The sequence below is a fragment of the Nestor notabilis genome, unplaced genomic scaffold (genome assembly GCF_000696875.1).
Source record: "Nestor notabilis isolate BGI_N333 unplaced genomic scaffold, ASM69687v1 scaffold15876, whole genome shotgun sequence".
Lineage (NCBI taxonomy): Eukaryota > Metazoa > Chordata > Aves > Psittaciformes > Psittacidae > Nestor > Nestor notabilis.
This window is the reverse complement of record NW_009933458.1, coordinates 4,922-27,681: the sequence shown is the minus strand read 5'-3', so window position 1 is coordinate 27,681 and position 22,760 is coordinate 4,922. Positions and strand designations below refer to the sequence as shown.

Here is a 22,760-nt window from a genome sequence, read left to right as displayed (position 1 = left end):
TTTTTATACTGTTCAGTATGGTCTTTAGCTTGTGTTTATTTCCTCTTCACACTCCATCACTACTGGATTACTGTTGGAACACTGCTGTAATCGTTACTTGACAGCAAGCTACTTTTAACTATATTTTTATTTGTGGATTGGGGGATTACTTTGAAATACAATTGTTTATTTTTCCCCTTCTCTTGTAAAAGCTTTAACTAGCAAAGCAAGAAACCTGCCAACATCGTGATACCTGGTTTTAAGGCATTCGGTATCAAGCTTCAGTAATTTCTGTCTAAATTGTAACTAGTACGAACAGACCCCTTGCTCCACCAGGGCCATATAAAGTCGTTGGAACACATGAGCAAACAGAGTTGGATTTATTTCACTTCACCATTAACACAAGGGGGAGGAGGTTTGAGAAAGAAAAAAAAAAGAAATGGAGTTTCTAGGGCAAGTGGTCCCTAATCTGCAGTATTGCTCAGAAGGATAAGTTACTAGATCAATAGTATGTGAAAGAATAGGAAAGTTGAGCTTATACACTCCTGCCTCAGTTATTTTGGCCCAAGGAGGAGGGGTGATGAGGCAATGGCTAATGGCAACCTTCAGTGCTCCAAGACGAATATGCAGCCAGTTTTTATTGCAGATTCAGTAGAGCCAGTAACTCCTGCATGCAAACTACTATAGAATTACACAGTTGTCATGTATTCCCTACAAAACTAAAGCAATTTAATATAAAAATCAGTAATGATGTAGCTTTCTTATAGCCTAATTTCTTCAAATGGGAACTATGTTTCAGATAATTTTAAGTATATGGAAATTCTGAAGAGATGTTACTCCTTTCCTAAGGCTATGTAGAGTAAGTCAGACCTACTGCATACTTAACCAGCATACAAAAATCTATACTAATTTTACCTGCTTTATTGAACTATTCACAAAAAAAAAAAAACCTTTTACTCAAGACTACAGACTTTGAGGAGGACACAGCAGTATTTTCCACAAATTTCTATAGCACTATATCTGTTTTAACCCAAGGAATACAACTTAATATTAAGAAATCATAACCCAGTCACATGCAAATTTTTCCCATCCACTTCTAGGTGGAAAGACGTGTAAATAAAAAAAAATGAAAGCAACAAAAGAGGAATAGAACATCACAGACAAGGTACTTCCAACAGAGAAAGCCATTCCATAGGTATCTGTACAGTCATTAGTACAGTAGGGTCAGAATCAGAAAACCCTGTGCATGTTATGAAAACCAGAGTTTGCTTTAGGGTTTTATTTTAAACCACATAAACTAAAACTATTCCGTTCATGTCAAAATGTGTTCATATGGAACAAAACATCTCCTGCAGTCCAGATCACTTTACTGCACAGCTTTTTTCTCTGTTGCATTATCACCATGTGCCATTAATTTGCTAGTTGGAAAAAAAAAAAAATACTGAAGCCTAACATGTATTTACATCTACTTGTTAAAAAAAGTACAAGAAAAGCCTTCCATAATGGAGAAAGGCGGAGGAACGGACGGGGTGGGAGACAAGAACAGGACACAAAAAAACACCTTTTCCAAAGACTGCTCAAGGCAAAAGGGACATGTCATGTTAAACAGTAGTCAATAGCTGTATACAACCAGTAAACAAATTCAGCTCTATGAAAAAAGAACTACATCACCATTTAGTGGTTGCAATTTAGATTATTCTAGCGTGTAATACTTTAATTGTATAAAACAAAGCTGATGTCACAAACACAAAAGAACTTCTTGCAAAGCAAGCACCACAAGTAATTTTTATGCTGCCACTGATGGCTGACAAGTGATGAGCACTTTGTTCGAATTTATATACTTACGCATCTAAGGCAACAGGTGGCTTATAAAAAGAAAACACTGCGAGCTTTTTAACTCTTCATTATCAGAATTTTTATAATATGTTTTATCATAATGACTAAACAATCACTACAAATAAAACCTCAACATACTAACTACAAAGATGAACCATGGCTCCGGGAAAATTATCCATTATTTTGATAAAAGCAGAAACTGAGGTAAGGTTCTGGATCCCACTGACTTGAGCTCTGCTGACACTCACAATGTTTTGTAATTCCACAAAGCACTCAATATTTAAACAGCACCTCGTGACATAGAAATTAAATCAGTTTAAGACAAGAAATTTTATATTTTCTTGCTGACTGTCTTTAATAGATTCATCTCAAACGATAGTCAAATACTGTAGCACAGTTGGAAGGGCATTTTTACATTCAGGTCTTTAAACCACCTGAAAGAGTGATGTGCTTCCATTATTGTTTGATGTTGTTTTGGGCCAAGAGTGGTATTACAGAAGCATGTTGGGTTCTTCCTAAATACTGCACGGTCCAATTAACAGGTTTGTTTTCTTTAAGCACAAAGAGTTATAAATAAATAAATGAATCATCGCCACTACACAAAATGCGGGATAATACTTTGCACTTGCATTTCAGTGCAAAAGACTTCTAGGCAAAATAAAGGACACTATAAACACACAAGTAATTCACATTAAAATTAAATACATTTTTTAAGGGAACTTAGAGTGGTATTGACTGATTCAGTTACATTAGAAAAAATTGGATGATAAGTTGAGAAGGCAAAAATGCAATAAGCATACCAAAACAATCTTCATATTCTGCCTTGTAATTAAACTATGAAATAACCATCTGCTTATGATTAAAACATCTTAGTGTTTGCTGTTTTGGATAGATTAAATGCACATACCAAGATATTAAGACTTTTTCCTCTGCATGGTAATTTTACCATACCATCCCTAACAATTAAAAAAAATGACACATCAATATTTTTATCTTGCACACTTCATATATACATACACACACACAATTTCTATGGTGATGTTCACTGGATTAATCTTTCTGCTTTGTGACAGTTCAGAGCAGTGCAGAGCAGCTCAACCCAGAGTCTTAGACTGCCTATCTTTCAGATTTCCTCTGCTTCTTTCCATATTCTCTCTGAAAGCAAGCGATCCCTCTCAGGTAGCCTACAGTCTTGTAGCTACACATTTCCCCCCTTTTGCAACTCTTTCACACACTTGACTTCCCATTCCTACTGCTATTTGGTTTTGAGACATCAATTTTCACATCAAATTACCAAAGCCTGGTGCATAAAAATATTCAATAAGCCTCAAGGAACTGTTATCTCAGTAACAGCTATCTCAGTAAGTACTGAAATGCAAACCTATGCTCAAACGTATTTTTAAAGTTTAACTAGTAAAGTGAGCTTGAGGCATGGAAGCTTATCTGCCATCATCGTTATTGGGAGAAAAACCTGTATGATGGGATGGTGGTGGGGGAAGAGAAGGAAGAAGGCAGAATGAAGGAAAGAAGCAGCGCTGGTGTTTGATTTTGTAAAGACAGCCTTTTAAACTAACTTTAACAGAAAAGAACTTTACCATTTAATGCTTGAATACTCAGAAAATTAATTCCATATCTAAGGATAAACACTGAGGTTCTGCAGAATCTTGTTGCTGTTGTATCCAAAACCAGATGAAGTCCTGCTTTAGCTGTGAAACTCAAAATCAGAACTGAAAGTAGCATTTCAGAAGTATTCCAGAAAAGCAAATGGTTGGGTTGATATTTAATGCATTTTATTAATTGCCTCTAGGCACTGAGGCTTCAGGATGTCATTCCAGGCTAGAGACCCCTTGACACCAATATTAAAATAGCAGCTTCCAAAGCATCTTTAGCAACTACCGCTGACATTAACATTCAGAGCTTAAATCCAGCCCAATGCTAATTTTATTCTTCTACATAAGATTTCAGGATAAAAATACATCCTGAAATACACTTAAAAATAACTGAGAGAAACTTGAGAGTAGAAAATGCAACTTCCAAACAGAAGAAAAACCCCAGACCATCAGGTTTTCCGTTGAGATGCCATTGGTAACTGGTTAATAAATGATCACCTGTAAACCCAAGCAGAAAAGTACAACTTCATCCTTAGCCAATACGAAGCTGGGCTTCATCAGGATGGAAGAGAAGTCTTGGAAAGCATACTGGAAAAATACCAACCATCTTTGTTGAAGGCTCACCAAAAGAAGTCGGCAGATTTCCACATCAATACTTTATCGTTACAACAATAGCATAAAGGCACATTTACAACCAAACCCTGCATCTCACTAACATCTCCAGCATACGTGACAGTCATCAAAAAGTCAGTTTTCCTCAGGGTCCAGTGGACAACATGCAAAGTTTGACAGAAGACATCTCCAAGCCTTGCAGACTTGGAAGAAAAAAAAAAAAAACTAATAAAAAATAATGCAATTTGCATCATTTATTTCCCACTGCTGCCTTTTTACAAACATTTTTCAACTTTCTGTATGAGCTTAATGCTCCCTCAGCTAGAACAGCACGACTGTTTGCTTTATTACATGTTAAATCTGATTAGAGAAACAACCTATTTTTAAAATAACCCAGCAAGAAGAATATGGTTACTTTTAAAAACCAAAAGCCCTTTTACTACATGGTTCCAAAATCAGTTCCAACAGCATAGGAGAAAGTGGCAGCATATAGATGAGAAAAGGTGTTGGAGCTTACACACCAGCTTCAGCTACCACAAACCAGACTTAGCCAATGTACAAGTTAGGAACAAGGTGTGCCTTTGGAAGTGGCACTTTGGTCATTGTGGAAACCAGGACTACTCCAATAAACGGCAATTCCGAAAGAAAATCAAACCAAAGGTTTTTCTGCCAGATTATCAAACATTCTCACAGACTGAAAAAGGTTGCATCTGAATTGGATGACAGCTTTTGCTTAGGTGTGACCTCTAAAGCAATTCCTTTGGTAGAAGTAGATACACTCTTTGGCTTTCTAATGTGCACTAACTGCTGCCAGGAACTTTTAAGCACTTGAGGGACTATGGGCAAAGAAAGAGGAAGCACTCTGAACTGACACCCCAAGGATCTCAGACACATCTGCTTGAGACACAAAGGAAAAAAAAAAAAAAAGGAAATTATATTTAATTAAGTCTTACAATTACATGTCTTAACTAAGCTAGAAGCCTTGTTTAGTTTGTCTAGGGTAAGTAACTTGTAGCCGGCATAAGAAACCTGGAGCCAGCTTCCTCCTGGTCTTTATTTGCAGTATTTACTCCACTGTTCAGTACACAGCAGTATCACAGTCGTACACCATGGAAATACCAATACAAGAAATACACACAATGAGGAAGAATTTAATTCATATACTTTGAGGGCCAGAAGACCTAACAGAGCATAAAGTATATTCAAAATAATTTGCAAGCATAAAGTAAATACAGTGAACATCTGTCCAACAATGTGCACGTTTGTTTTAGAAGCATGAATTGAACACAAGCCCATGACGTGGCAAAATTCTTTTTAATAAAATAGAATAAACCAGTGCAAAAGAGCATTTACAGAGCTCACAACTGCTATTCTTCAAACATATTTTATCCCCCTTCATCTAGTAATTCCAGACTTTTTACTTAACATTCTTAGACTTCAGTTTCTACTTAAAGAGAGAAAGAGAAGAATCTTCAGAGTAACTTTGTCTCTTGCCTCAAAGTCCTAAAAGCTCTATTACTGCACCTCTAGCAGAAGCCAAAGCATTGGTTCCACTCACCTGGAGGCCACCATTCCCACAGATAAAGTACCACAATCACTTTTGCGAGTGCTCCTTGTCTATTTTAATATTAACTCACCTAATTTCACCTAATCAGCCTCAGAAGTAATTAAATCAGCTCATCTGATACTGACACACTTGCATACTTGCTTGCCATACCTAACTCTGGAGCCACGAAGGACAATGATGAAGACCCCCTGAGCGCCAACAGTTAGCTCCCACTGCTGTTTCCAAACCCAACACAGGTCTATGCCCTCAGTCATGTAGGGAGCAGAGCCATCTATGAATAAATTAAGAAACAAAGAAATGCAGAGCCTATTTCAAAGTTTTCATTAAAACTCTGCATTCAGAAAAATAATAAAGAAAGAAAGAAAGAAAAACATCACCACCAAAAAACCCCAAACCTAACTCACTGTCTCTTCTGAAGAATGCACTTCTGAGAAAGCAGCTTTCTGAGAAGAAAGCTGTAATATTCTCAGTCTACAAACCACTCATATTTCTGATGCAATCACTGTGCCTAATGAAAGTGATGCTTACTAACAGTCAGCCACTTACCTTTTTGCATTACCAAATGCTTGCAAAGAATTGTTGATTTTATCCTGAGGTGGCCTTCTTCCAACCAAAGGAAAAGAGGCTTTCACACTTCGTATTACAACCAGGAAAAATAACAAAACCATACAAACAAACCTGCAGTGTGTTTCCCTTCAAGCTTTCAAGAAAGTCTATGGTGCAGGAAAGACTTAGCAAGTATTAAACTCTCACTGTCTTAAAGCCAGGATACCCTACACCATCAGTAATAATACCTATGCAAACAAGTAAACATGTTTCAAAAACAGTCACCTGAACATCCTCTAACACTATTACATACTGATAATTCCTCTGAAGTATTACAGAGACTTATGTCTCATCTGTATAGCAATTATACGCTGCCATATGACAGACAGAACTGTAATAAAAGTAGTTGTAGGTCAAATAATAGCAATGGCTTGTAAAAAGAACCTGCCTGGTCTTTATTCTCAGGAAAGGCGGGGGCTTACTGGTCAAGTACTTTATGACTCACAGTACAGTATATTAGAAATTTTCTATGTATTCTTTAGAATTGAGAGATTGCCCTTGTAGCTCAGTAGGTAGCTCTCCTGTTTCTGGCCTACGAGGTCATAGTCCCTGCTGAGGAAACTTAACAAGTTCCATCTATAAATAGAACGGCATTAGATGCTGCTACTCTAGCAAGGGTGGTGGCCTTTAGCAAGAAATTTTTATGTTTTCATCTGTTCCGATACAAAAAAGGAATTGTACATAGAAAGATACAGGATATTAGGCTAAAGATGAATGACAAAGTGGGCTCCAAAAGCCATTGTAACTTCAATTAATATGAGACTTACAATTCCAGCATTATCAAACTACAATAAAGGCTAGAGAAGAATGCAAGAACAATAATTTTCCTTCTCAATGAGCATAAGTAATTAACTAAAATTACAGACTTTACAATATTTGAGACTGAAAAGAAACCTCCTAGGTACTGCACAATCAAAATTTGACTTGCAACATCAAGAGACAACCTCAATATAAAACAAACTTCAGAGGTTTTTATTAGTAATGAAAATGTTTGAGCATTCACAGCTCTCATCTTAGTCTTTCCAAAAAATTATATCCTTGAGACATTCATTTAATTATCAGGCATTAAAATGATACCATTCTGCAATGTAAAATTTTTGCTTCTCATACACATGTATTTGGGGCAGCTTATTCAGCTTTCAGAATAACAATTACCTGTGACAAGTTTCAGAATAAAGCCTATTTAAAACCCTTACCTAAGTTTATTTGTACTTTAAATTGTAGTTATGTGGCCTTACAGGAATATGGATTAAAGCTCAGGTATCTCTTTCACTCAGCTTGGCAATGTAATTTACTGTCAGATAAAGACAAAGGCTAACTTAGAGAGATGACAATTTTCCAGCATCTGTTCCGCAATCTGCACCCACCAGCCCAGGAAAACAAATTCACTCCTCTGTGGGAGACAAAGCAGCAAACAGAATACTGCAAACAGTTTCGAGGTACAAACCCGTAAGTTGTGTTCATATACACACACCAAAAGCAAAGAAACGTCAGCAATAAAACAGGAGGTGAAGGTGGTTTTACAATGTGGTTTCCTAGATCCTAGAAACAATAATATTACGCTCCAGTAAGAACAATGGCAGGTCTTGCAAAATTCTTCTGCAATAGTTTAGCTTAGGATACTGTCCTTCCTGTATTAATCTTATTTGTCCAAGTGAGAGAATTGATTAAAGTTTTCCACAGCTGGCCAAATTAAGCTAGTTGATTCCTCACTGGCACTGACCTATTGAACAGGATGTGGGTATTCAAAACATCTCCCTCTTGCAGGTTTAGGTTTAGTGGTAGCACTAGTTGAAGCTGCATGTTGAAAGATCCAGAAGAATCCCATCCTTCAATTCCACTACCAATGCCTGGGTCAATAATGTACTATCCAAAATGCACACAAAGCTCTTTTCTGCTCTTCAGGTGCTTCTAGGAAGTAGACTACATCAACAGACAACTACTTTGCAGCATAAGCCTTCATCCTACGGCCTCTTCCTATATCATCGTATTGAAGAGCAGGCAAGCCAGAAAGGTAAGAGTCATTGTACCACACCACAGGATGCCTGGTCTCACACATAATCTATTCCCAGTTTCACTTACATCCACTGTCTCCGCTGGTGGATGCTACACAAATGCTTACTCCAATACTGTGTGGTTATTCCTCAAGAAGTTTCTTGGAGCAGTTGTCTGTATGCACGTTTCTTTTCTTTCCCAACACTTTTCCTGAGCAAAAACACCGTTATGCTTCCATGCTTGGATCAAGAGGGAAAAATCCAACAGCACTAGAGCACTAGCTCTTCAAGATGGCTTAAGGCTAGTACATGACACTAATGACAACTGCATGTGTTTCGCTGCAACAAACCTTTTGTTGAGGCAGTACTTCTTGAAAATTGGTCTTTCATGACTCATTACTTCTTCCAATCTCTTTTTTATTGGGCATTTTGTGGGTTAGACTTGGGGGGCTTTTTTTGGCCTCAAACTGACTTTTGTGCCAAATAAAAACAAAAAACCCCAAAAAACACAAAAAAAAAAAAATCCCAAACAAACAAAGCCCCCAGCTTTATTCAGATGTGTTTCCTTTTGGCTGCCTCACATTATTTAAAAGGGAAAGACATGTATGCATATAGAATTCCTCTATACAACATTGTTTGCTTCAGAACTTAACTTCATCTGTTTTCAGAAGGCACTTTGCCCAGTCTTGTTCATTACCACACAGAATTAAGAAAAACACCAAGGCCTGATCAAATTCAGCTAGCAGTTGTTACATGTGAAATATCTTTCTATTTGCAGGTATAAAAGCGCTGTAAGGAGGGAGGAGAAATCTAGTACTCCGCTACTTCTGCTCACATCATCTAAATGAACAAAAGGTCTGAAGTAAAATAAAGCTAAGCAGCCTCTGAAAAATCTGCCTTTCCTTCAACAAAAGTATTTCCTTTTTGTACGAGGAAGAACTGTTAAGCAAACGTGCACCTCTGAGAATAATTTTGTTAGCCTCTCTTCCTTTTCAAGGCGGTGGGCTTCATGTCTGAATGCTGAGAGGTAAAATTCAAAGACTGATAACACAAAGCCTAAGACAAACTACCTTGGGTTGGTTTTTTGTGACCTGATATTCTGCAATTGCAACACACAATGCAAAAGTAGTCTTGCTAGTAAAAATGAGTTCAGTTTTATTTAAATTTCGCTAAAAGGGGTAGAGAAATGCCATTTTCACAACTTTGTGATAAAAATAAAAGTCCTATGCAAAGCTTTTTCCCAGAATCAAAACACTTTACAATATTAAATAAAAAGTGCATTAGGTTAATACAATAAAGATTTCCACATGGCCACAACGACTGCTTTTATTTGAAAGCTTTCACAATTTCTGGTTTTAATATGGAGAAGTCACTGAAAGCTAATTGGAAGTTTAGCTGAACCGTGAGCTACTCCAAATATTTTATTAAACGTTAATTTAGTTCCTCTAACAACAAATAAGAAGGAAGGGAAAAATCTCATTAAGAACTATTATCTACTCAACAGCGTACAGAAATACATCTTGATTTTGTAATATTAACAAGTTTAATGTGCACAAACTACTTTTAAACTTTGTCAGCTGAGCAGTGAAAGGTCTGTATTTGTAAACAAGGAACCCTAACTTTTTTAACAGGTGACAATTACATTCAGTATTATAAAATAAAGCATCTTCGAAAAATTGAGTTATGTGAAAGACAAGATTTGGTAAGACAGCTATGCTTACATCATTTCAAGTTGAATTTTGGCACATTATAAAGATGAAAAAGCAGCTTCACATATTAGAAGTGACACAGCCGAGCTACAGCTGTGTAAACAGAGCCACTATGATTCTCAATGCACAGAATACACATTCTGAAGGGAAGAGATGAGAGTCATACTTTGTTCACCAGAATGCTAGTGCAGCGGAGTGTGGCTAAATGATATCATCATATGCCTCCTCTCTGTAGCACTCAGCTTCCAGGAGCAGCAATCAGCAGGTACAATAACTTCTTAGAGAACATGGTGGGGAAAAAAAAATGCACTGTGCCTCAAGTATATAAAAGCTACAGAATTACTAGAATCTTTATACAGAAAATACACACATTTTAATATAAAGTCAAAAAGTCAGCATAGAGGATGAGTCTTAACCAATTAAAAAACGTTATCACCAGTGATTTTTACAGGCAAATCAAAACACCGGCAGTATTACTGCGAACTCCCAACAACGCTCACGATAATAAAAAATAAAGCCAAGTCAAGTTAATTTTAAATGCTGAGCAAAAATCAGTACAAATATTGTCAACTCAGTTTTGATCAGTTTTTATCTCAAGCAAGAATAAACTACACTCAACTTACATGATTCTTATCCATACAAGTTTTAAATTATATATACATTATAGAAGTTACCTAAAACCCTGAAGGAGGCAGAACCCCAGGGTGTACTAAACATTTCCAGTTATAACAGACATTAAACTGGAGTAAAAGCAACTAAAGCTTTTCAGGAACCAATTCACACTGGTCACATCAGTCACCTCTGTGACTGCAGGGGATGTTTACCTAGCTTCATAGTTCTTTCACTCTTGCCACAAAGAACAACGTTTCATGGATTACCAGTTGCCAAGCTCCCCATCCTGCCCCTAAAAGGCAGCTACAGCTCCTCTGCTGAGGAGTCAGTACTTCCAGGCATAGGAGCAAAGCAGGAGCTCCTCACCCCTCCCTGCCTGCACTCCTCCAGCACTGTGTCATCCCAGGCAGCTCACACGCTCCTCTGCAGGTCTGGAAGACCAAATGATGGCATGCAGGTGAGCTCTCAAGTTCTGCCACAAAAGCCAACATTGCCTGCCCTACTTCAAACACCGGGCATCAAACCCTAAGGTTTTTTATTTATTAAAAAGGAGCATTTGATAACAAAGTACTTTTACAGACAAGTCTCCTTCCAATTTCTGTAACTTTGAAGAGAAAGACTGGCTTTCATCAAAGAAACTAAAAATAAGACAAAAATGTGGAACATATTTTCTAAAAAACAAGGACTTTGGGATATCAGTGAGAAGAGAAACTCAAGAAAATTAAGAACTCTGACTGTTTATCATCCAGTAGATGCAAAAAACTTGACAGAGCTGTAGCAGGGACTAAATGCTGACACCTACCATTTTCTTCACCAAAGCATTATTTAAGAGTAATTTATAAATTTACACTTGTAAGAAGGTTGCCACTTTTAGCCCACCATACAAAGAAAGTGATTTTCCACAAGTACTTGTGACTGAACTGCCATAAAAGTTGAAAGGTGGCTAAAACCCTGCAACTTGGGAAGAAACACTGCTACAGTCTTCAAACAGCCTTCCTTCAGCCATCACCAAAACATTACTGCCCCAGTTAAAACCATAGCACAATGAAACATGGTGTATTTACTATCAGAAGTGTTTCAAATTAAACAGAGAAACTTGGAAGATGAACAAAGCTGTAACTACTTTAAAGCATGTGTCACGCTGCTATGATACGAATGCTGCAGACACCATTTATAAATTAAGAACAGAAAACCATTTATAAATTAAGTTTCCCCAGCCAGTAAAGTAAGCAAGTGTATCTGTCTAATATGTTTTCACCACTGGATTCGGCCAAAAATATAATATACTCCTGCCCCGAAGAAACTGGGAAAACCTCTGAAGTATTTTTAAGTGTATTGAGATCAAACAGTTTATTTTAAATGTCAGTAATTTGTACACTTTAATAGAAAAAAAAAATCTATAGGAAGTATCAAAATCCAAGAACGTAATTCTCTCTAGGAAAGCTTATTCACCTTGTTTATTGAGCTAAAAGACTCTACTTCATACTGTTACTATCATGTACAAAAATAGTGGTGCTCAGCACAAACTTCCTCTTTTACTTGCCCTATTAGTTTACCACGTGCTGTTCACACACACATTGCTGCTTCTTTAGATATATTAAAATATATATTAGACATAAAACCAAGGTTTTCACTGATTTAATGAACATTGTCTCCCCCAGGGAAAATAACAGTGTATCCAGGATATGGAAATTTGAAGGCTGAAAATCCGTAACCAGTTCAAGGTGGAGGTATTTTATTTTTCAAATGAAGTATAGAATTAGCCAAACAGAAGTAAATCTTGTTTCTCCTCAGCTTTACGCCATGCCGGAAACAGTCTAGGTAAACATCACACAGAACTTTCACAGTTCCAACAGAAATGTAGCTATAATTACTTTGAGAATACTACAGCTGCAGCTCACCTATGTATCCTGTGGTGGATAAACTGATAGGCAACAACCTTCTTCAAAAATCATCTCATAACACAAAAAAGTAACAACAGTGATTTCTGTTACAGCAGCTAAAAAGACCTACAAACAACCTTTTGTCATAAAGAAAACATAGTTTAATGCACTCTCAGTGAATGAAGGAAACAGGATCAAAACCTTTAGCCTAGGACTATAAAATACCTCCAGTGAGATTCCCAAAGTTTGCCTTATCATACTCAACAAACGCTCTCCATTCCTAGATAGCCACTTCCTTGCCCATCATTACCTTCATTAAAACAACTTAGTGAGTTAATTCTCAAATCGCTTTTCCAAAAAATGCCAACTGAACCAAGCTAGTCAAAGCCTTAACAAGCTTTTTCTTCAATATACTCTGGCATGCAGACCTTGAAATCTACATCACAAAAGCCCACAATGATCCACTTCACATACTAGCCATTGTAGTGCATACTGCAACAGCATAAAGACAGAGAGGTTTCAGTGCTCAAAGGTGAGAATTGGTTACAGATCAACTCCAAACTTAGTGAAAACAAGCACTAAATGTTTCATGCTTTGAAAAAGCATGGTCCACAGATCACTTCCTAGTGCATCTCTTCTTAAGAAGATTTTACCATTCTCATCTCCTCTTCATCTTCAGCAACATCTCCTTTCCAGCTTGCTGGTGTACAAAGCCTCACACCTTCCAGTCCACTGCCTATTCCCCTTTAATAGAAGCAACTTGTCTGGGGTCCTCTCAAGTTAACTTCCACCCGACTGCAGAGATTCAGTGCCTACCGCTGAAAACTGGCAACCAGCCTCAGGGCACTGGCTCCTAAACACAGTCTGTTCAGAACTTCGAGCAAACCCTGGTAAAGGACAACAAAGAAGCTCCATCCTCCCAGGATCTGGAATGTTTAAGGATATACAAACACAGTTTATGTAGTTTCTGTAATCCAACAGAAACTGCAAACTCCAGGTATGCCAGACACATAAAAAGGGAATTTTACATTGGAAACAACTTTGAAAGGTGGGTGGGTGTAAAGACATTACAGCATTTAAACAGTTGTATACATTTTTATAATATAAGTTGGCATGGTATGTTGAAAGCTTCAGTGAGTTAAAGGCTTTAACTAGAGTCTGTGCTGTGTAACCAGTAGATTCTTTTTTTTATTATTATTATTCCTTTACTAGAGGGCTTTTAGTAGAGTAGCTTTTAGTGCCAAATCTTCAGTTTTATAGTACTGTGGGGAAAGAAAAGTAGAACTAATATGCACTTTGCAAGGAGGAAAAAGAAAAGTAATTTTACATCTCTCAACCACGAAATTTTGCATTAGTTTTTTATTATTAATATTCCTAAGTAATATTTTGAAAATGCTTTGTGTTTATTGGGCAGTCAACACACAGAATTTCTACCTCAGTTCACCACTAGTTTATGTTCTAGTTAAAACACCTAGAACAGTAGCGTAGATTTTAAAAAGAAAAAGGAAAAAGTGCTCTTTAAAAAGTAATTCCATCATCTTTCATGCTCCCAAAGAAGAAAAACAGCAACAATTCTTTCACAACCATTACGTTTCAGAATCTTTGAAAGAAAATAAAACATGTAACAAGTAAATGAAAGACTAGATTAGAAGAATTTATGTTATTATAAAGTAAGTATCCAAATGGTTTAGAAACCCACAACATTAATCTCATTTCTCTCAATCCCTAAAGAAAAATACAAACGGTGTTAACTGTCACAATAGCTACCATAAACAAATTCTTAGGATTTTCAACATATAGATTAAAATGGATCTTCTTCACTGGTTATTATAGTAATCTGCTCCTTAACAAGCATTTATGATACAAGCATCAAAACAGAGCAAGTATAATGAGTTTATCACTTGTTCTCAATTGACACTATGCAAAACAGTAATTACAACCCCAGGTTAGCAATAGGATTTGGAGGAACTGATCCCTCATTTTTTCTAGGGATACTGTTCTTGTGTAGTTAAAAATATGTAAAATATACCGACATATTAGTACAGCCTTCACATATTGAACTTATTCCTAAATGATGCACAAGTTCAGAAGACTTACTTCACTATCCAGTAAAGATCTGGCCTCACCTTTTCACAACATCTTAAATACTATTAACTGCTTAGCTACAGTCAATAGTTTTCTATTCTACTGAAAGCATGCGTCAAAAGACTTTAAGAGAAAATAGTAGTACTAGACAAAAAAAATACAACAAGACCAAGTTTTCAAAGCAAAAGTAATGCTCCACCCTTGCACAAACAGTTAGAGACAGCTTCCAGGTACTAGAAGACCTTAAAAAAGTCCACTGTCCCCAAAAGCACGTCCTGTTTATCAACAGTATAAGCTTAGAAACATAATACCTTTCCCCACAAAGTTTGTCTCACTTGATTGAAAACACAGTACCAGCACTCTGCACCAAATCATTGTCTAGGTGTTCTTGATGCATAATAAATTGCATTTGACTGAGGTAGCATACTTACCTACTCACCAGGCATGCAGACTGTAGAGGCACATCAGTTCAATGTTCTGTACAGATACGCTTCAAAAAACAAGCTCATGGGAACAAGGATTCTAAGCATCTAAATCAGTACTATCAAATAGTAATATTGCATGCCTTTGGATTTTGTTTTAGAAACACCCTGCAAAAATAAATTTCTGCTCCATTCACCAAATAAATTTCGTTGTTGTTGTTCTATTATTTCATCACTCACTGTATAATAATGGCCAAAAGACAGCAACAAACATGTCTGGTTTCCTCAAATCTGAACAAACATTATTAAGTTCAATCTTTCCAGACCAGAAGCCTTTTTCAACCCTCAAAGCTTATTACAAACCAACATACACTGTCAACAAGCTGTTAAGGGCCAAGTTTGTAAGTGCTGTTAATATGACTCTGAAGGCCAGTTCTGCATTGTGGTAATAGGTGATGACAGAAAGAAACAAAGCCCTTGGTCTAACTGAAAATTGTTCATAATTCACACAGATGAGGGCAGGGTGGTGTGTATTCAAAACTCAATAAAAGTCACACAGAAATCAGGAAAAGGAAAGCAAGGCTTGCCCTGTGAGAAACAGAATCCCAGAGTCTGCTACTAGCTCCATATTTTCATTTTCTACTTCCATTTCAGCCTTTTATTATCACATTCCATTCCTCCTTCTTCATAAAACTAAAAAAGTCAGCTTTCAAGAAAGAAAACAATAAGCCATTACTGCAGACTTCTAAAAACCCAGTTTCTTTTTAAATCTTCAGCACAATGCCAATGAAGAAAGATGCACGCATTAGACAGCAGAGGATGGGGATTCGATTTGAATCAAAAAAGTTGAAACTATAATGGGTATTTGTTTCACAGTCCTTAATTTGAGTACAGCAATGCTGTCCTTAAGTTATAGAGAGAACATATAAATAAGTTTACATACGCATCAGATGAAAGATCCCATCACAGGCGTTAATATGAGACAAGAAGGAATTTCCTAAGCCTTGGCCAGTGTGGGCTCCTTTCACAAGACCAGCAATATCCACCACATTCAGAAAGGCTGGAATTTTGCTGAAATGTAAAAGTTAAAAGTTTCATTACTGAAGTATATTAGCCAAGACTTTTGGCACAGAAAAAAATTCAGAACATGAAAATCCAACATTTCTCTTTTCTAGAACAAGTTATATATGATAGTAACTTTCTTCATTATTTAATGTGTAATGTATAAAAGACAAGATTCCCCTCTCCCATGTAAAACATTAACCATTCTTTAATTTCTCTGTCATTATTAATGTAAAACCAATTAAACTAATTTCCAAGTGTGGAATCATACTGGCAGCTATATAAATTATACTCAACCAGGCCAGGAACACTAAGCATGAAGTCAGTCATCTGTAACAAGCAGTTTTCATACTGCTAAAGGGTAAGACATACCAACGGCCATTGCACTCTGCTATCTCTAACACACCTCTAAGGTTACCATTTAGCAACTTTTTCAGAAGACAAGGGCATTTTTTTAATACAATGGTGAGTAAAACTGGCAGTGATTATGTTATGCAAACAATTTGAAAGAAAGCAGAAAAGTTAATCAGTAGCTAGCATTATAAAATAAACAACTATGATGTTTTCCACCATAAACAGCAATGGGTTAGCAGACATGTCCACACACATTTCACATAGCAACAACAAAAATAGTCATGAAGTTCAAATTAACTGACAAGAAATGGAAAAAAGCTTTTAGAGCTATGGGAAATACATACAGCAATTTATAAACTGCAAGTCTTTTATCCTCTGCAGATTCTCAAGCTGTTTTAAAATGAGCAAATAACTTAATGGGCATTAATCTTTTCAGGTATATTCTAAACCAAATTACTTCTCAAAATCCAGCTGAGTCAGAAAAAAAAAAAAAAAAACCAACAAACCCACAAAAACAAAACTTTGTGATAAAGTGTTGACTAAAAGCACCTTCATCTAGTCTATGCAAATGACAACACTACCATAAACAGTGGCAGAGACAGAACCACACTGAAATGCCACAAATTCCTTGCTTGCAGAAAAGCAGAAACCCCAAACCAGAGTCATCAACTTAATCATCCAACTTAATGGCTTCAAAATAAGTAACTGGAACACTACTTGATTTAAAACAAACACTTTAAATTACCACACATTTCGTTAGCACAGTTCACTACTTTACTGACAGTAAGTATAATGCAAAGCACCCAAATCCATAGCTTTAATATCAACAATGAGAAGGGTGTGACTTAATACTATGAAGTCCGCATGAACATACAGTGCCAGTTTGTAAAGCAGTGAAAAGCTGTCTTCTACGGTGAGTGTTCTAAAGTCTGTGGTCTACCTCAAGATGTCTTTTCCAAAGACCTAACCATTGCAGTGCTGCACACAGCTGGAAATAACCATATGGGTGCAAATGAGTGTTAGGGATGACCTAGCCAGTGACCTCCTAGCCAACCTTGTATAGAAGCCTTCTCCTGAACAGCATCGCACTTCTGAAGTCTATATTGTCTACAGCTCAAGCTGAGTGTTATTTTTATAACAGCTTGCTGATAAATATATTTTTAAAAACAACCCAAATATTGAAGTATTTACAGCAGAAAATTCCACTAGCATCAGAAAACCACCTTCTCTTCTTAGCCCAATGCCTGGTATGGCATCTATGGCCCAGACAGAACAAGCTGTAGTTGGGAAGTCTATGATCACCGTCTCTGCTCAGAGCAACAGGCTTAAACAGAACAAAACAAGTTTGCAACTTTTTTTTGTAGTGCTATCCCACTTCCATTTGACTGCAAATAACACAACAATTGTTGTTACATTGTTTAATACTGTTTAATTGTTGCTGATATTGTTTAATATTAGCAGATACACTGCCTCACTTGAAATTAACTCCCTAACTTGGGAAGATATAGTCCATTAGAGTCTGTCTTAGCATGCAACATCAGTATTTCTGGAAGCTTGGTGACCCAAAAGTGAAAGATGCTATCCTGGTTTTGTTTTCAATCTTCCTCTAACACTTCCCAAGAAAAAATATTTCTTTCAAGTAAACTAATCTCATAACACAAGATCTGGACAAAATATTTTTCTTACCACAGTGAATTTCAAAGTAGCACTAAACCTGTCAGGTGTAATAAATTAGGAATTCAATGACATGTTTCATTAAACGTGATGTGCTTAGAAACAAGCATAAATAGAATATCCAAAAGAGTGAGTTTTAAAAAAATACACAAGAAAATATTTACAACCTAGCATGAGTTAGCTAAATTCTGGTACACAGTATGTTGACTTTTAGCTTTAATTCACTAAGTCCATGAAAAGAAGAGCCCATCCTTGCGAAGACACATGCAGTGTACTGCAAGTTAATGCTGTTGAATGCAGTAGAAAGAACATGAATGCAAGAACATTCTGAAGTAAACAAACTCTGAAAATGTCAATTATTTTTTTTTAATAACTACCAGTACACAAACTCAAACAGAAAGAGCAAATCCTCAAGTTTAATACGCTACCAAAAGCAATGCACATTCAGAAGACAGAAATTAGTAACTCTATTAATGCAACAGCCCAATAACTCCTTTTGCCTGACAGAACTGAAGAGCTAATACTCAGAAGCAGCAGCAACTTCCCAGTCAGAATTGTTATAATTCCTTGCTTTCTGACACACAACTACATCAACAACAAGGTAGAAAAACACCACTCTTTAAAGCACTTCTCCATTGTCATTTTAAACAATGGAGAAAACAAAGCTGGTGTTAGAAATGTTCTCCTCCTATGCTCCCCTCTCTTAGGATTCACTTCCTGGGCAGCCATCAGAAGAATTCACACTTTCACTACAAAGATGCCACATTAGAGCAAGACAGATACCTTCACATGCAGATGGACCACTCTATCACTAGAATCAACCTCATTTGCTAGACAATGGAAAGAAAACCCCAGCACATTTATTTCACAATTGACTAACGGAAGCAAGAGATAAGGACGTTTTCTCACCTTCACCTTGGGTACCACAAAGCTAACACAAAACAAAGCCATCCCCATTCTCGGCAGCCCCTTTCCTAAGCCTCAATCTCTATTTCATTACATAAAGATGAATACAGAGAAAAACATAAAAAGGCACAAACTAGTCACACTTGCCTATGCTCTGCTCTTCAGGCCAAGGAGTACACATTATGAATCTAAATAAACACAAAACACAGCAAAGAATGGTGTGAGAGTACCATATATCTTGAGTGAGGTTTGGTTCTTTAAAATGTAGAGGACTTAACTGGATTGTTCTTTTTTTCCTCTCCTCTAAACAGATTAATTTCCATTTCTTAAGATTCGTTAGTCATCATTAGCGTAATGTCACTGAGCCTCAAATGATCATCAGGAACAGGTGACATCAACTGATCGTTTGTACAAATCAGTGCAACATCTACCACAAAGCATGTCACGGGAATTTATAATATGAAATGTTACCAAATCCAGAAGTATTTCTGTATTTTAAGCATAGGTATAACCCCGAGCAACGATTTTTTCACTTCAGTTTGAAATACAGCAGCAGTGGGTTTGTGTTCTCGCATGCTACCTTCGCTGTATGAGCTACTGTGCAACAAAGAGCGTAAGACTCTCTGCACCAAAGAACATACAGTTTTGCAGTCCACTGGTTAGGGTATAAGAGACTTGGGCATCCTGCATTTTGTAGGGGAGGAAGCCTATTTCTCACTAACTTTGTTTCAAACTACTGTCCAAAACAGTTATGTAACAGGCGGGAGGAATTTCTTTACCTGACCTGTTTGTTCAGTACAGTGCAACCAGTTACCTTTTTTCTTTTAAAATGCACACACAGACAGTATCTGCTGCAGTTTGTTGTGCATATTTATTTTTCCAAAATTTAAGGCAAAGAGGCATAAATTTATTTCTCGAGTTTCCACATTGTTTAGTTGAGAAACCTCACAGGCAGCATACCCCTGAAGATTTGACTTTGATTGAAACACCTTAACCAAAATGCTGTTTCTCTCCCTGAGTTTTTTATTCTTCTACATTTCCATAATCTCTCTTCTCCAACAAAAACAATACCCCAATAATTTCTCCACAGCATTTACTACAGGTTACTGAAATCTTACATCCACCAGGAAACCCTGGAAAGCCACATAACGGCTTCAACTGAGTTCAAAATGCAGCAATTTTCCAGTAAGCCTGGTTGATTATTCTCATAACAAACACACACTTTTTTTCATTTTTTGAATAGTTCAAGAAATTTTTTTTAACTCAAACTCTACATGATTTTACATCCCCCACACTAAAAAGGCCAAATTCCTCACTACTAGGGTAAGGTGTCCAGCTCCCCTTTTCTCTTCAATAAATCCAAATGTGCTACTCATCTCCTGGTTACAGCACAGGCTCTTCTGCCTTTAAAAGCTGTAACCTGAAATCTGTTAGGAAAGGGTAACTCTTCTTCCTTCCTGAAAATTCATGTAACTTCAGTAGGAGTCATCTGTTAAGAGTTCACAAATGACCTCAAGCAAAAGTAGCAACATAGGAGAATATGCATGTTGTGATGACCTCCTATAAAGCCATTCAACAACCAGTCTGCCCTCACTGCTTTTTTTTTTTTGTGCCTTGGCTCATTTCCAAACAGAAAAGAACAGTTCATAGGCCCTCCTGCCCTTCCAGGAGACTGTACTCGTTATTACACCACCTGCAGTGAATCTTGCATGCAGTTTTGACCAATGTAAGTACAATACCTCTCAGGGTAAAGGAATCTGCTTCTGACGAATGAGGTACTGCAGATGAACCCCAGTCATTTCTAAGCAAGAACAATTTCATTAATAGCATTGTATCCATGGTACTGACAGACAAGACTTGAACCTAATAGCACAGGAACCAGAAGTGAAAAATCTGCTAATTAAATTTCACTTACATGAACTATAAAAAAGTAAGATTCGATGTGGATTATGACACGTACTTGGTGTCCCGTGTATATCAAATGCCTGCATTCTCAAACTATTCACAAAGTTATTACGCCAATAAAATACAACTAATTAAAGTTTGCCTTCTCCCACCAGGCAGACAAGTCAAGTCAAGGCTCAAGTCACCACTACTTAAGGTCTTTCATTCACTGCTGGCAAACTGTTCATTTGCAATGCAAGAACACACATCACTGCCAAGCTGATTAACACAAGCTCAGAGCTAACTGAAGAGCAGTAACACCAAAGGAAGAAGCACATTAACAACAGGATGTACTTGCCAATTTTCAGTTGCTTTCTGTAAAAAATGGGATTCTCCTACAGATGCTGATATATGGGAGTTACATCCAGCTAAGTTATTCATGTTTCATTGTGGAATTACAGGTGGGTTTCATTTACATAAATACTCTTTTTAAACCTAGAATAAGTCCCACATGATGTCATTCAAAAAGTCTCACTGCTGATCTGGTTTCTAAGCAGAACTTTCCACCAATTGATTACATAATTTTTACTTCAAAACTTTACCAAGTATCTGAGTATGCTATCCTACGATAAGTTCAAGAGAACTTGTATTTAATATTATGTAGGACATCCGTGACCTAGGCAACAATGGAAGTGACTCAGATTTAGTTCAGTAATCATTGCTTGAGCACTAGAGATCTTAGTGCATGGACTTTAACAATCTACAATGCAACAGAACAAATCAAAGCAATTTACTGACAAAAAGGATGGAGCTCCTTAAGTACACTGGACAGTGCTAAAGAGCTGAAGAGGGGTAGCTGCACTTTACCTATTATCCTCCTGTGAGATAATAAGGATTGCCTTAAAATTTAAGTTTGGAAAGTATAACCAAGATAGATTAAAAAGAGTCTAAGTTAAATAGAAATGTTTGTGGTTTGCAATAAGCATTGTGCTTTGTGAACACGTATGTGCAAAGCAACACACCTGCTTACAGATGCAAACAAGGAATTAAATGAATACTGATAACATAAGAAAGGATGAACTAAACTACTTACATTTTACTCACTCCTGCTTATAATCTTGTTTGGTTTTAACCAGAGGAGGAAGCAGAAACATAGATTTTTAAAATCACTTCTTTATTAATGTTTTCATACAGGTTGATTACTATCAGCCAATACAGTCCTTCAGTTTTAACCATTTACAGTTAAAACATAGCTTAGGCTTACATTGCTTCTACCCAAGTTAAACATATAGCTTAAAGAAGAAATAATATAAATAGTTGTAGTGAGGAGGTTATTTGCGCACAAAATAAATAAATGAATAAATAAGTGAGAAGGAGGAAATAGCAGTTTCCTCCACCTCCCCACTCAAAATCATTTTGAGGCTTGAATCAAATGTCACCACTGAGATGCTAGTCCTGGTCAGGCACAGTAGACCACAGCTGTGGTGGTAGGCAGGGCAGTATGGGCTAAGCCTGGTGGGTACAAAAACTCAAAGGCTTTTGAGATACTTGTGAGTTAGGACACAAGTCACTTGTCCAAATGACATCAGTTTGACATAATTACACTAAATAATATTTTTAGGCTTAAGGTGATTAAGCAGTATATTAATTGAATTTAGAACATCATAAAAAAAAAACCCCACAAGAATAGCTTTATTAAAGCTATTAAGTTACTCAAATTTCTTTAGATGCGCTACACACACAGTTCTTGCCTTGTCTAAGAAACCCATCACTTCTAAACACAAAAAGTCCCTTTAAAATACTAATGTTAAGAGATCAACTGTTTTTGGCTTTCAAGTCCCAGTTTTCAAAGTAGGAGCTACCTGCTGAGATGAAGAACCTCTCTTTTCCATTTTAGAATTAGCAGATCCCATCCTCTGCTACCTACTTGAGATCCATGGATTGGGGCAGGGGTGACAAAAAAAT

The 22,760-nt window shown here is 36.8% G+C and overlaps 1 protein-coding gene across 1 annotated transcript in view; it reads right to left on the bottom strand.

Annotated features, from left to right (window-relative positions):
- OLA1 (Obg-like ATPase 1) overlaps positions 1–22,760 on the bottom strand; it is a 98,784-nt gene that overhangs the window by 72,872 nt on the left and 3,152 nt on the right. The window contains exon 2 of the mRNA XM_010016888.1: positions 15,859–15,986. Coding sequence (XP_010015190.1) covers positions 15,859–15,862 — 4 coding nt within the window. The 5' untranslated portion in view covers positions 15,863–15,986. The remainder of the gene's footprint in view (positions 1–15,858; positions 15,987–22,760) is intronic.